Genomic DNA, 14,310 nt, shown 5'->3' on the forward strand with positions numbered 1-14,310 from the left:
ATAAACAATTGCATTAGCACGAGCAGTTTCTGAGCTGTGGATGCAGTACTGCGCCTAAGCTTTAGGTTTAAACTGCAGAGTGGAAGGAAAGGAGGACCTTTTCCTGCCTTCCCACTTCCAGCTCCTCGCTGAAGATTAGAGAAGAGACCCTCTTAAGAATATTAGGGGGGTGGGCAGGGGAAGGACTAGACCATGTGAAAAATGAACATAATATTTTAGCTGCAGTTCATTCATTTTCAGCTTCGTATTGTTGTTATGAAAAAGCGCGCCTAGACATTCCGTTGTTGTGCCCATACAACATGGGTTTAAGGTGGCATTTAGCTCCTAGCTTTCATATCTCCGTTTCTAACACTGCCTGCCGCAGGGCACCTTGCCCTGCAGTGGTCTTCAAATAACAGCACTGATTGGAGCTCAAAATGGATCTTGGAGGCATGATGGAAATCGCTGCCCAGTGTTGTGATACAGCCTTCTGAAAAATGAAGGCAAACCTACTACTTAGATCATAAAGATGTGGAAGTATATGAAAGGATACTAGTCCTCCTCTGTTCTGTGATTATCAAGCAAGGTGTGATTGCCTGAAGAGTCTTTTTTAAGATTAAAAGTAGATAAGGAGGTCTCTCTCCATTTTGTATGGAGTGCAAAAACTTAAGTTAAACTAAGTTCTCATTAAAATCAACATGACAGACATTATTTAAGTCCCATTGCTTTCAAGTGAAATGTAAGTTTTATTCCCTCCTCCCCTCCCTCCGGATCTAACTGTATGGTTATTTGATTATAATTTATACTTTTAACAGAAGAGCAAAATATAGTGATTGTCAAGCTTTTATTTTTCTCTTGTCATTTAGGAAGTTCAGAATGGAAGATTATTTCGGCTTCTTGCGAAATTGGGAACAATCAATGAGAGGCCAGAGTAAGGAATTCAGCATTTTCTGCATCAGTGTGTTATAAAGAGGCACCACAAAGAGTCTTGAATGTTCACGCATGATGATGGACTTGCAAAGTATAGAAGCCTCTGAAAGATGGGCTAGGTTACTTTGGTCAGTTTGGTAGCACACTGTCCAGAACTTCTTTGTATGTGAATATGTGTTTACCACTCACTTTTCAGTTGGATAATAGATCCTGGTTTGAGGCTTGTCTGAAGATAGAGAATTATTAGTGCAAGGTGATGTTTCATAAGTTGCAAGATTTCAAACGATTTTAAAACTCCAAACTATTGGTGCATTCTTGGGAAGGTATTTCAGTTTTTTCTCCCAACAGCAGCAAATACTCTCCAAGTGCATACAGTTGCTACAGTGCCAACTCTGGAGACTGGGAACAGTAATTGATAATTGTAAAGATTGCATTCTCCTGGACACTGTAAGTCTGACCTCAATGACTAATGATGCCAAATGTAACTTTAAGCAATAGATTGTTTCATCCAGAGCATTAGGAACTGGTAGGGATTCCCCCCGCCCCCCGCTTAAAAACCTTATAAACCTGGATTTCAAAATCAGCTAAATTAGGATATCAGGAAAGAGATGTGCAGCATAGTTGCTTAAGATGCTTTTAGCCCCATGAAAAGTTTGTTTTTAGTTTTAAACTCTGGACTGAAGGGTGTATCACACATTCCTCCTTCTTAAATTGTGGTGGGGAATAACTTGCTACAAAGCAGAAACTTCTTCAGAAAACACTTAGTCTGAGATGTTTATGAACTTGTACTAAGAAACACAAAACGCTCTGTTTTACAATAGATTTCAGAAGGACCCAACATGGTCAGAAACTGGAGACAGATACCTCCTGAAGCTGTTTAGGGATCATCTTTTTCATCAGGTGACAGAAACGGGCACTCCTTGGATAGACCTCAGTCACATTATCTCTTGTCTTAACAAGGTAAACGAGTGACTGTATTTTACGTTTATTGCAGATAAACTATGTAACTAGTCTGTCTTTCCTCCTCCTGTTATTTTTAATTGGGCTGCAAGCAAGTTGTCTTAAAGCAGATATGGTTCTCAAATTGGTCTTCAGCTGTGTGTGCAGGTGAGTTCACACGGTGTGCATGGTGGCGCTGTTAAAATGCCCTAGGTGTCAGTGGTGCAAATGAGCGCTTCATTGGCTGCATCAGAAGCAATGTTTGCATGTGAGACACACTGGCCTGGCTCAGATAGGACACTAAACCCTAGCTTTGTGGTACAGTGATGCATTGCAGGGAGTCTTGGACTTGCCTGCTCCCCTCTTCATCTGTGTTTTAAAACTAACTGGCTCTACATCTGTCAAGGACAAATTGTTTGTAGTTTAAACTGTGGTTTATTGAAATATGCCAGGATCAAACCATAGTTTCTGACCATGAATTGTTTCCATAAAAACCGTAGTTTAAACCTACCGGTTTGTTTTTGTCAGATGTGACAAACTGTGCTCAGCTTAAAAAGCAAATTCTTCCAGTTTGGTGGCTGCACTGGAGGAGGAGAAAGGAGGAAGGGGAGCACGAGCTCAAAGGTAAACCAGGCTTTCCCCTGTTGTGCTGCTAAACCAGCATCCCCAAACTTGGCCTTCCAGATGTTTTGGGACTACAACTCCCATCATCCCTGACCACTAGTCCTGTTAGCTAGGGATGATGGGAGTTGTAGTCCCAAAACATCTGGAAGGCCGAGTTTGGGGGTGCCTGTGCTAAATTGTGGTTTAGCTTTACATCTGAACCCTGGCCTCTCTTGTACATATTCAGTGAAAATTCTATTGTTGTGTCTAGTTCAAAACGGTTGACCTCTTACCATTAAATTTAGGGATCTCTTCGTTCAATTTAGACTTTAAGGAACAAAATGCCTAATGCACTTAGACTAGACCAATCCCTATCTTTTCCCAGTCCTCTTGCCCTAAAGCTATTTGTTGTGTTGTGTGATTTATGAATGATTGCCTGTTTGACTATTCCCACTTGTCGTGTAATCCCTGCATATGGAAAGCTACTACATGCTGAACCATTTTGAGGGTCCTTTCAGAGAATTCTATAGTTTTAACTGTGCACTGTGTGACAAAGTACTTTCTTTTGTCCTGAATCTTTCACTGGATGGCCCTGGGATCTAGTATTATGAGGGGGAGAAAAACATCTCCATCCATTCCCCCCTCACACACACAATTTTATACAGCTCTATCATAGGGGCACGGGACTATCTAGGGACACGGGTGGTGCTGTGGGTTAAACCTCAGAGCCTAGGACTTGCTGATCAGAAGGTCGGCGGTTCGAATCCCCGCGATGGAGTGAGCTCCCGTTGTTCGGTCCCTGCTCCTGCCAACCTAGCAGTTCAAAAGCACGTCAAAGTGCAAGTAGATAAATAGGTACCGCTCTGGCGGGAAGGTAAACGACGTTTCCGTGCGCTGCTCTGGTTCGCCAGAAGTGGCTTAGTCATGCTGGCCACATGACCCAGAAGCTGTCTGCGGACAAACGCCAGCTCCCTCGGCCAATAAAGCGAGATGAGCGCCGCAACCCCAGAGTCGGTCACGACTGGACCTAATAGTCAGGGGTCCCTTTACCTTTACCTATCATAACCCCTCTTTACTTAATCCCCGCCCCCACTAATAAAAAGCTCCAAATATTGCAACCTTTCCTCCAGCCCCTTGATGGTTTTTGTATACTTTTTGAGGTGTGGTGACCATTATTACACATCATTGAAATTGCAGGTATGCCATAGATCTGGATAATGGCTTTATGACATGGGCAGCTTTATTTTCAGTCCCTTCCCTAGCAACCCCTAATTTACCCTTTTCACAGCTGTCACATCCTGGGTCAATATTTTTATTGAGCTGCCCCCCCCTGCCCCCACCACGTTTCCTTCTTGTGCTGCCTCAGAGGGGTTCCCAGCCTCCTGGAGCAGATTTTTAGAGGGCACCCGAGGCTGCAAGGAGACGTTGGTCGGAGTTGCAGGCAGAACTCTATATTCAGGATGCTCCCACCACGTGAGCACACCCAGGATCCCAGCCCAAACCATTAGTTTTGTGAATATGGTATCATGTCCTACTATGTGAATATAAATGGAAGTTTTCTGCCCTTTGATTTCAGCTAGATGCTGGTGTGCCAGAAAAAATAAGCCTCATTTCCAGAGATGAGAAGAGTGTACTTGTGGTGACGTATAGTGACCTAAAACGCTGCTTTGAAAATACTTTTCAAGAACTGATTGCAGCCGCGAACGGCCAGTTGTAGTACTTGCTGAAAGCATGCAGGACGTTGCTGAAGAACATAACTAATAGCAAATTGCACTACAGCTGATTGTCGTCATCTCATTTCACATTTTGGGAAACAAAACAGCAGGAGATGTTGCACTTCAGTCAGGTACACTGTTACTTGAAGGGAAGAATGTTTTTGCTTACCCTTGAGCTCTGGCTGCCATTGGAGGCTTTATCTGTGAAGAATTTATTTTAAAATAAGGAACACATCAGGAGTATGATGTTCCTGCTTTTATTTTTTCCACTCGTATATGCACTAATTTTAATTTTTTAAAGACTTTTCTGATCTCTGATGTTTTGCCACATTGGATACTTACTAAGGGAATCTCTTTGCAAGGACATTTCTGGGATTTTTATTTTATTTTTTGCCACTGAATATACTGCGGAATTTATTTGTTTTGATATTATTTGCACCCCAGAATACTATAAAGGACCAGGTGAATAATTTCATAGAAATTGTGTTCTGTAAATTTACAGTGTAGCTTGTAACCTCTGTAAAACCGTGTCTTATGCCACCCACTGTTAGGTTCACCAATCAAAACCAGAAGATGCATATTTTTTAAAAAAGGAAGAAAAAAATCAAGTTGGGTATTATAGAAATCTCACATGTAAAATCCCCTTTTATTTGGCTGAAGCTTTGTCTAAGCAAAGCAGCACCATTTTGAGATCTGTAACTTTGAGAGCATATCCCAGTTGCTCTAAACACAACCAGCGCCTTTTAAATAAAATACCTGTTTGTATATTTTACTGCTAGTCAGATGCATTCACATTTATGCAATTTTTAATAGAATTTTTAAAAGGAATTGTGTTACAGACCTGAGGATTCGGGAGTTTATTCATTTAATTTACTTATGGTATCCTTTTTTTGTATAAAGTTTTGTTCTTTGAACCACAGCTTTATTATGGTACTTTACACTGGATACAGATACAAAGACACTGTTTGGAAGATTAACTACACACAGCAGTTGTCTGGCATCAAGAGCTTTTGAAGTTTTATAGCCTGATTCTGGAAGAATGGTGGTCTGCTGTGCCTTTGCAGTCACTGCTTAGCCCAAAGTAATATTACTTTTGATAATACTCAACACATGAATATTCAGTCTTCGAGCCTGGGATTTCTTTCCCCGCAATTAACTTTCTGATATTGGACCTGCATTTGTCCTCAAGCTTGGGTATTCAAGGGAATTTGTAGTGGAACACCTACACTTTGATACTGAAGACTGCCAAATACGTATAATTTCCCCCCTTTCTTAAAGCCGTAGTGAAGACTGTATATCTGCTTCCTTTTCCCAGCACTGAATGTTTTAATAGCACTGGGTGCTCACCATGAAGACAATGTGGAAACTCTCTCCCAAAGGTGTCAGGACAGACTCAAAGCACTTGCAACCGATGTTACTGGCACCCATTTTATTAATTCTCAATATTTGTAATTTCAGGTGAATTTTTAATAATTCTGTCCAGTTTTATAAGCTTTAATGATGACACTCCTTTAGATTTGCCTCAAGGAAAGCAGTGCTCTTCAGAAGGAAGGCTGTGGAAGACTAGGGACACCTGTTGCGCCTCTAAATGAGAAATTGCAGAGCCTGCGGTTTGGTAGCATAAATAAAATCAGTTGTTTTATCTGGAAAAAAATTTAAACGGAGCATAATGTTTAATATTGAGAAGATAACAGTTGCCACACTGTTGTTCTTTTTTTTAATGTCCAAAGGAACAGGGACTTTGAGATACGAACCTGGCAACCAGTCTTTTATCATTCGCTCATGTATATGAGGAAGAGCAGCTGTCTTTTTATATGTTTTTGAAAAATCATATTGTAATTCTTTTGTACAAAAAGTAGTACTTGTATTCTAGAAGAAATATTGAATGCTTAATTTATATGCGGGCTGAGGCTTTTTCTTTTCTTTTCCCCACTGTTGTTTTCTTTGAAAATGAAAGGGATCATCTCTTCAGTTGCGGGAACTGGGAACCTTTGACAGATTATTTTGTGGACCAATATTTTGGGAAAAGCAAAAGCAAGGGGGGGGGGTGTTTGTAATGCAGGGCCTTCAGTCTCATCCTTGCTATACCAACATGCCCACCTCTGAAACGGCAAGTTGCATTTTGCTTATTTGTCTCATTCTGTAAGTGTACATTGCTTTAGCCCCAGTAATCTCAGGACTTGGTTTAAGGTTAAAAAAAATAATAATTTTGAAAAAGAGAGCAGAGAGCCAATAAGTTTCCATAAGTAAACGCCATCCAAGAAATTTCTGCTGTTGGGTAATGCATAGAACAATGTGGAGTATTGTTTGTTTTTATTTGGTCTGTGTTTTGGAATTTTCTGCTTTGGTGTTTTTTTGGGGAGAGCCCTTCTACTCCAATATAATTCCATTTAGAAGGCTGTCCAGAAACTAGCATGTTCCACTCATTGGAAGAGTTATGTATGTAATCCCTAAAACAGCGCAGCAATGTTTTTCTTAAACAAGGCATACTTTTTTCATGCGGGGAAATGATTCTGACCTTCCTATCTTTACAGCTGAAAGCACAGAAAGGACAACCTTTTGAAATCATGTGATGTTAGTCCATTTAAATTTTCTTACCTGTTCTTAGGTTGCTTGTTTGGGTTTTTGTTTTTTGCTACACTGTAAATACTTTATTCGGGGTACATAATGTCTTTCTTTTCCTTCTAATTTCCCCTTGTTCCAGTAAAGTTTTAGACGTGAACAGCTTCCCCTAAAAAGCACCAGTGTTACATTCTGATGTCATGATCCCACTCTGTGTTACCTTTTAATCTTGTTTTTCATTCTTTTCATGTGTACAGCAGTATTTTTAATAAAGAATACCAGAAATAACACAGCCTTCTTTTGAGCATGCAAAGGTGTGGGTATTGTGTGCCACTTCTTGTGTAGTTGACTTAAACTATTTTATGGAGTTGTTTTCTTCATATTTTACTCCATCCCACTCTACTGCAGGGTTTGTGGAACAGTGTTTGGCTTGCAAGCATTGTTTATCTGGTGTTCAGATATAGTATACAGTCTCAAGAGAACAGTGATGTGCATTTCTTGCTGATAGACAAATGGCAGAGCTGGCCTGTTCGTTATCAAACTGACTCCAGATGCTGAAGTAGTTCGAACCCTCTGAAAAATGCTTTTAAAATAACTTTTGTTTGAGCTCCCATATCAGATTAAGATACATTTGTCAATTTACTTATTGGAAAATTACGCATGAGTTTTGTGTAGTTTTCCATTTTTTATTGATTTGAACTGTTAACTGAAAAAAAATATATATTAAGGCATGGTCAAGGCCTTTGTACCCTCAAACCTCCCTGTGATATGTTTTATATAAAGTGTAAAAAGTCATAGAACTTTATACAATTTTAGTGTTGTTAGCCGCCCTGAGCCCGGCTTCGGCTGGGGAGGGCGGGATATAAATAAAATTTATTATTATTATTATTATTATTATTATTATTATTATTAATTCATAAAAGTGCCAGTATGGCTTTTTCTTTGCATAAATTAATCTGGACCACCTGTTGCTTGAAATGGATTTTGCTTAGAAAGTTCATTTTGCAAGTAGGCTAAAATGAAAGTTGCAGCAAGTTTTGCTTTGTACTCTTATCTCTGGCAGTCAGAGGGCAGAAAAAAACTTTAGGATCCTGCCAGGTATTTTTTTAAACCTGCAAAAAGTCTGCAAGAGCAGTTTTCATCTTTACACCTTCTAAAAGTGCATGCGTGGCCCTGCTGTTCATTGTCCCTGGGTTTTGTTTCTCAAGCTGGAGTATGCTTAACAGCTTGTGAGCATGTGGGTTGCAAAAGCATGCTTGCACATCACATTGGCCCATGTGCCAGAGGATAAGGCTTGACTTCAACTCCTTTCTACAGCTACACACGATGGCAAGCACATCTTTCCTGCTGACAGCTTTGAATTCAAACGATGCCTTGGGCAAGTACAGAATTCTGTGCATGCAACTGCATATAGACCATGGAGAAAAAACTCACCTTTAGAAGGGCCCAATGATCCACAGAATGAAGAAGCATCTCTTTATCACACTACCAGTGACTTAGCTTGAATTCATCCCCTTGAAATAAGGTTGATCTTCTGACAGGCCTGGACAAATACTTTGGCTACTTGAAATGGCTGCTTCAAGCCAAAACCAACAAATTTGGTGAGACACTTCTGCAACATTATGGAATTATTATGAACTCAAGCAAAGCAATAATCTCTCAAATGGAGCTTGGAAATAAATTTTATTGTGAAACTTTAGGAAGCATATGTAAAAATAGACGGTAAAAGTTAAGGCACAAGTAGGAGATATTTACATCCAGTTAAAGAATGCTTTTTAAATTCCAGTTTTTTAAAAAAGGTTCGTTAAAAGCATTAGATTTGAATATAAAAAATATTTGTTTTTACAATTACTAATGCCCTACATGAAAATAAACCCAGGAGTTTCACTCCTCAGCTCTTTATAGATCCATTGGCTTTAATAATAGAGTCATGGCTGAATAGTTTGCTGATGTTCCATCTGATGAAAGAGCACAAAGATTACAGACTTACGGCTTTAGAAACGGAGTGTTCTAAAATTCTCCAGCACCCAAACACTCTTCACTCTATTGGCCTTGATCCAGCTCAGGTTAATTGTGACAAATTGTCATTGAAACCAATGAATCAAGTTTAGGCATAACCAACTTGGAACAGCAGGACCGACATCAGCTGCTTTTATAGAACAGCCATCGTGGTAGCTTACTGGTCGACCAAGGCAGTGGTTCACTACCATAACTACCTGCCCCTTGGCAAAAAGAACCTAGCAGCACACTCTTAGCACTAAACTAATTCAATAGTTGCAATAGCAGCAGCACAAGATTCAACAGGTATTTCAGACAGTGCAAAGCTGCAGCTGGATGCAGGTTTTATTGCTGATTAGCTACAGCAGGTTGGCCCAATGCTTTGTGCCTCTGCTGTCACTTGCAGCTGGGAGTATAAAAGCAGACTAGTATAATAGATACATAGAGAACTGTGTGTTCTCTCATGGAAAATACTAAGATGCTGCGCCAGGGAGTCCCCAGTATTGCCTCAAGAAAACCTGAATCCTACCTGTGTTTGTTGTGCAGATTTACTTTGTGCAGTGTATATGTTGCTTCAGCAAGCTACAAGGTAAAGAGCTATGCAGGGAGCTGAGGCCCCAACACCCTCTGTATGGTTTTGAAATGTTTAATAAGGTATTGCAGAGCTACCCTTGCCCCTGATGCATTCACTGTATCCCCGTTACGTCTGCTTGAACTGTTTCTACTGAACACACTCCTTCAAAAGCTGAAACAATTCCACAGCAGCATGAGAGCAAAATGGGTATGTATCTACAAAACTCTGTGGGTAAAATAAAAGTGCAATCTCCCTTAAGCATATAACTAAGTAGACCAGAAGCGCCTGGTCAGTTTCACCATCCTCCCATAGCATTGCCTGAGACCAGTGTAAGGATCTGTATTTAGGAAGTGAGAGAAATACAGTGCACAGGGTTCTCTTCCTGCTGTCCCCCTCATATTTGAATAGTTACTGGGTTCTTGTGGTTCTTGCTGTTGGGTGGAAGCTAGTGCTACAGCACAGAAATAGCCTGTACTCTACAGGGGTGCTGTTGGGTCAGTGAGTAGCAGGAAGGAGCGATCAGTATTTTAAATGGTGATAGTGGAGAGAGGCAGCTCAGTGGAGGACCAGCTGCTTTGAGTAGTTCAAAGTCCTTACTTGCTACACTGGAGGAGTGGAATAGCGAACCACCGAGTTATAGCTGGGAGGAGAGGAGCCCTGCATCTGCTTCCCTTCCCAGCCGGTGCTGCTGCGGGTAAATGGCAGAGTCACATCGCTGATGTGGCCACAGCTGGAACTGTAAACCTTTGGCTTTGCGGTGTCACAAAGGACAGACTCCTTGCTTCGGCTGCCAGAGAGGAGGCTACAAGCAAAAGCAGACGTATGTTAGATTAAAATTATGTATCATTAATATGGTTCCACTATCCTCACCAATGCTATAGAGCATGAACCTTTGTTTGGGAACTGCATTTAGGATTTCTCATGCCCCAAGCAAGACACAGTCTTTTCTTTTTGTCCTTTTAAGCAAGTCTGACCAACTTCCTTACTGTCCATTCACTGCTTAGAATAATTCCTGTTAATACAGCCTTTTCATGGGGAAGCCCTTATTCCCTAGACAGGAGCTAGGCAGAGGAAGGCGGCTAACACAACATGGCAGAGGGCAGGAGCAAAAATGACGCTCTTGCATCCCTCCATTGTCATGTTGCCATTTTAGTATCCTGATTATACCACGCTGAGTCATGAAAGGGAAGGGGCACTAAGAACAAAAGCCATACCCTGCCCCCAGCTCTATAATGTGGTCGTTTTTGTATATTGCTAACTCAAACACAAGGCAGGGACCAAATTGACCAGTGCTGTGGGAGGAGGTGTAAATTTCCCCCTTTTGCAATCCTCCACCTGCCCATAAAAGCCACCCCATAGAACAAGATATACCCATATGATACCTGAGACCCATAGGGCAAACAGCAGGTGAATGGAGAGTGGTCTTTCTCAGGAAAATGGGTCACAGGAATAGGGTTAACACCCCCTTTAAGTGACAGATTCAATTAGATTCCTAGCAAATGTCTCCACTTTGTGTCTCCACTTGCATCCTGAATAGTCATGGAAATCACATACCCAAAGAAAGTTTGCTTTTGTTTGCTGCCTGTCCATGTAAAACGCTTCCGTTCTTCTGAAGACAGCACCATCCCACTGCTGGCCTGGTAATCCTGAAAAAGAACACACCTTCGGTAATGCAACTTTGTTCCTTGTGTGTTCAAGTTTACTCCAGTTACACATTGACTCTGAATAACCCATCATCTACATGGCCCTAAATTGACTTTTTGGTAAAAGTGCAACCATGTAGGGTGTTCAACAACTGTGCAGAATGTGTACCTGTGTACGCAAAGAGTTGAGTTTGTACACCAATATTCACATGTAACATTCAATGGCCATAAAGTCTGTGTACACAACAGCTTAGCTGTACAAATCAACAAGGGTACACCCACAAATACTTGTATATTTTTAGAGACAGCTTGTACTTGTATTTGGGGTAATATGTGAATAAGCCTTATGTTAGCTGCAAGAAAAGTGGTGTATGAGCAGTGTCCCTGAAGCTTGTAACTGAGTCTACGCTCAGAGAACTCCAAGAATATCTCTGATATGTAAAGATATGCTAAACCATAACACTAAAAAGTGCAGTCCTACTCAGTCTCAGTGGACGAAGAGTGTCAACTAAGAAGTAGTTATCAGTTTGATAATTTATCACTTTTTTGAGAACAGAAATACTTTTTTTTACCACTGCTCATACACTCATAGTTTACCTAGCCAACCACCTCACTCCATCAGCGCTCTTCCTTCCATAAATTAGACTTGGAGCCCCTTCAAATCAGTGGTGTTTTTTGCAGATGTATTCTGCAATGTGTTGGGCTCGTAGCTTCTTGCTGAAATGCTGTAACTTTTCATCCCACAAACGTTTATTTTTTAAAAATAAATAAAGCGTATGTAACCCGAGGTACCACTGTATGTATATTGAGCTGCTCTGTTTTATATTCTTTCTACCTGTGAACATCTGAACAAGGGTGAGAAACACACTCTAACTTTATGGGCGGGATTTAACTAAGTTGTTGCATGAGCAGAATGAGATCCAGTTGTGCAACAGGACTTTGCCCCATCTTTCCCCTCACATCCCCTAAATCTGTTCTGGATGGCTGGGGAAACTTTAGAGGGCATGCACGAAATCCATGCTGCTAGTCATTCCTTTGCTATATGGGTAAAATATCTTGGTATTCCATCATACCCAGTGTTTTCGATGCTTGTGTAGTTCAAGGCTGGTACTGAATGATTTCCTCTCTCATGAGGATGAGGGGAAGTTGGAGAGGAATGGTCAAATTCAGGATCCACTGATAATATAGTATTCAGAGGGATATAGTCTTTGCCATCCTACATAAACAGAAGTATAAAAATTATCAAACAGATAGGAATAGTGTAAAAACAATGCCAAGCATTGGAGTCCACAAGCTCCCTAGGGAGTCCATTCCACTGTCAAACAACCATGACCTCCCTGAAACACCATAAACATGATGTATACTGCATTTTGCTGCTTGCCTGCTTTACGTTTGCTTGAAGTAGATCTCCCAATCTCTCCACCAGCTCTGAGAATCTTGGCCTTTCCTTTGGATCCCCTTGCCAGCAATCCAGCATGATCTGATATCTGCCAAAAGCAAAAGACAGTGTATCATGAGCACTACGTCTATGACCCACACTTGAACAGCAGACTTCAGATCTGGGAGCCACCCTTAACACAAACTTGCAACATGGGATCCATTTTTAAATCATTTTCTATACACGTCCACCTCCCCTCCTCTCTTTTCTCTCCTACTTTCTAACTTAAACTCTCTCTTTTATGTGCGCCAAACAAAATACAGAAATGGTGAAAGTGCTACTGATACTCCCAGAGTTCAGAGCAGCATTTGTGTGCCTTGAAGAACCATCAGTGCCGTGCAGTAGAGAACACACCAAACCTCTTGTAGTATTTCAGGCATTTCTACAGAGTTAACTGTTGCAGTTTTAATTAGTTTTCATAGGATTTAGGTTCTGAGGAAAGTGAGGAAGAAGTCAGTAGAGTTATGATGAAACTCCTGCTTTTTCATTCTTCCTCTTTCCACATGTGAACGATGAACAAATACTTAAACTCCTCACAAGGCTCCATAGCTTGGTTGCTCGCTTGCCAGACTAATCTCAGGGCTAGAAAAATCTCTGTTGCATTGAAATCTTAAAGCTTCTCTACTGCAGTGTAAGCCCATTATCTCTTGCCCTCCAAGCACCGGTTACGCCATTGCTCCCATCGGACTTTCATGTGTTTGAAAGGTTATCAAGCTGCTGCATCGACCTTCTCTGGCATAAGCCAAACATCAGGAGCCCTTTGGGAGCCTGCATCACAGATCTCTGCCCCCAATCTCTGATAACCTCTGCCGCTCTTCACTGATTCCTCTCTCAGTTGTTATCCACACACCCACCCCAAAAAGCACACAGGCCTCACAATAGCCAAACCAGAAAGTTTCATTCTGTAGTCTTGCCATTAGTAAATGTGGTGGCTGAACAGAGTGATGCTGGAGCATCAAAGGGGGAATGGGATGTCGCACATCTCATGTGGTATCTCTTGAGAATCCTTGTTTTTATTGACCAACCTCCCCATCCCACTTAAGATAGGATTAATAGTGTGTGGACAATGTCTGGTAGAGTCTCAGATGCAGGGCTTAGGGATTTGTATGTGTAACAAAGGAGGGTTCAGTTGGCTTCAGACAGGAATTTTAACCCTCACGCAACTTTTGGTTTCAGAGTTGAGGGCTATTGTTGTTGCAGTTATGACATTTATGAAGTTACATCTGACCCGGGGTGTGTGTACAAAAATGCAGAAAAAGAAATAAAAGGGAGGGCCCATACTTTAGGAGGTAGTAGTCATGCATGTGCTACGCATTTGAGATGCTGGGGAACTTCTTCAAGCTCAGACTAGAAACCTACCTTGGGAGGCCTGTAAAAATCCCTTGCAAAAGAAGAGGTGAATTTGACAAGCCCTAAATGTCTTCTCCTACATAGATGAAAACCCCAGCAGGAGAAGACATCCCAGCTCCACCCAACTTCACACAGGTATCTTTCTGTCATTTGCCTCACCTGTCCCTGCTGCCTTCCCCATACCCAAAGGTCGCTCCCATTTTTCCTACCACACACACATATTCCCCTGTCCTACCAGTAGGGAGCAGCAGCAGTAGGAAAAAATGGTAGGTCTTTCCCCCCATCCTCTAACAGCATGGCAGGCAAGGAGGATTATTAGAGTTGTGGTTCTTCCAAGGGCTCCTGCAAATGCACCTGGATTTAAATTAATCTGGAGCCTGTATTCACTGGGATTCCTAATACCACTGATCCTAACAGGCTTTTTTGGTGTCATCATATTGCATTGCCATCCATTTGGATTTTTCTGGGAATATCCTGCATACAGGAGTCTGGTTTCATCAGCGGTTGGGAACCTCTAGTCCATGGGCTTCAAGATCAGCCCAGCAAGTCATTTTTGGGGCACCACACCCATCTTTCTTA

General features: G+C 41.4%; 2 protein-coding genes across 13 annotated transcripts in view; one reads left to right on the forward strand and one right to left on the reverse strand.

Annotated features, from left to right (window-relative positions):
* PAN3 (poly(A) specific ribonuclease subunit PAN3) overlaps nucleotides 1–7,016 on the forward strand; it is a 59,582-nt gene extending 52,566 nt beyond the window's left edge. For both annotated transcript variants that reach the window (XM_083437061.1, XM_083437062.1), the window contains 3 exons: nucleotides 846–910; nucleotides 1,731–1,869; nucleotides 4,028–7,016. In XM_083437061.1, the coding sequence (XP_083293187.1) occupies nucleotides 846–910; nucleotides 1,731–1,869; nucleotides 4,028–4,168 (345 nt within the window). In that variant the 3' untranslated portion in view covers nucleotides 4,169–7,016. The remainder of the gene's footprint in view (nucleotides 1–845; nucleotides 911–1,730; nucleotides 1,870–4,027) is intronic.
* Nucleotides 7,017–8,392: 1,376 nt separating this feature from the next.
* Nucleotides 8,393–14,310, reverse strand: part of FLT1 (fms related receptor tyrosine kinase 1) — a 482,624-nt gene continuing 476,706 nt past the window's right edge. For 9 of the 11 annotated variants that reach the window (XM_083437023.1, XM_083437030.1, XM_083437029.1 and 6 more), the window contains 2 exons: nucleotides 12,325–12,430; nucleotides 11,956–12,159 (listed from right to left, as the gene is read on the reverse strand). In XM_083437023.1, the coding sequence (XP_083293149.1) occupies nucleotides 11,971–12,159; nucleotides 12,325–12,430 (295 nt within the window). In that variant the 3' untranslated portion in view covers nucleotides 11,956–11,970. Of the gene's footprint in view, nucleotides 10,103–10,854; nucleotides 11,038–11,955; nucleotides 12,160–12,324; nucleotides 12,431–14,310 lie in introns of those variants that run through there. The other 2 variants (XM_083437024.1, XM_083437022.1) reach the window with 2 other exon arrangements.

This window comes from Podarcis tiliguerta (genome assembly GCF_965153285.1).
Source record: "Podarcis tiliguerta genome assembly, chromosome: 4".
Classification (NCBI taxonomy): domain Eukaryota; kingdom Metazoa; phylum Chordata; class Lepidosauria; order Squamata; family Lacertidae; genus Podarcis; species Podarcis tiliguerta.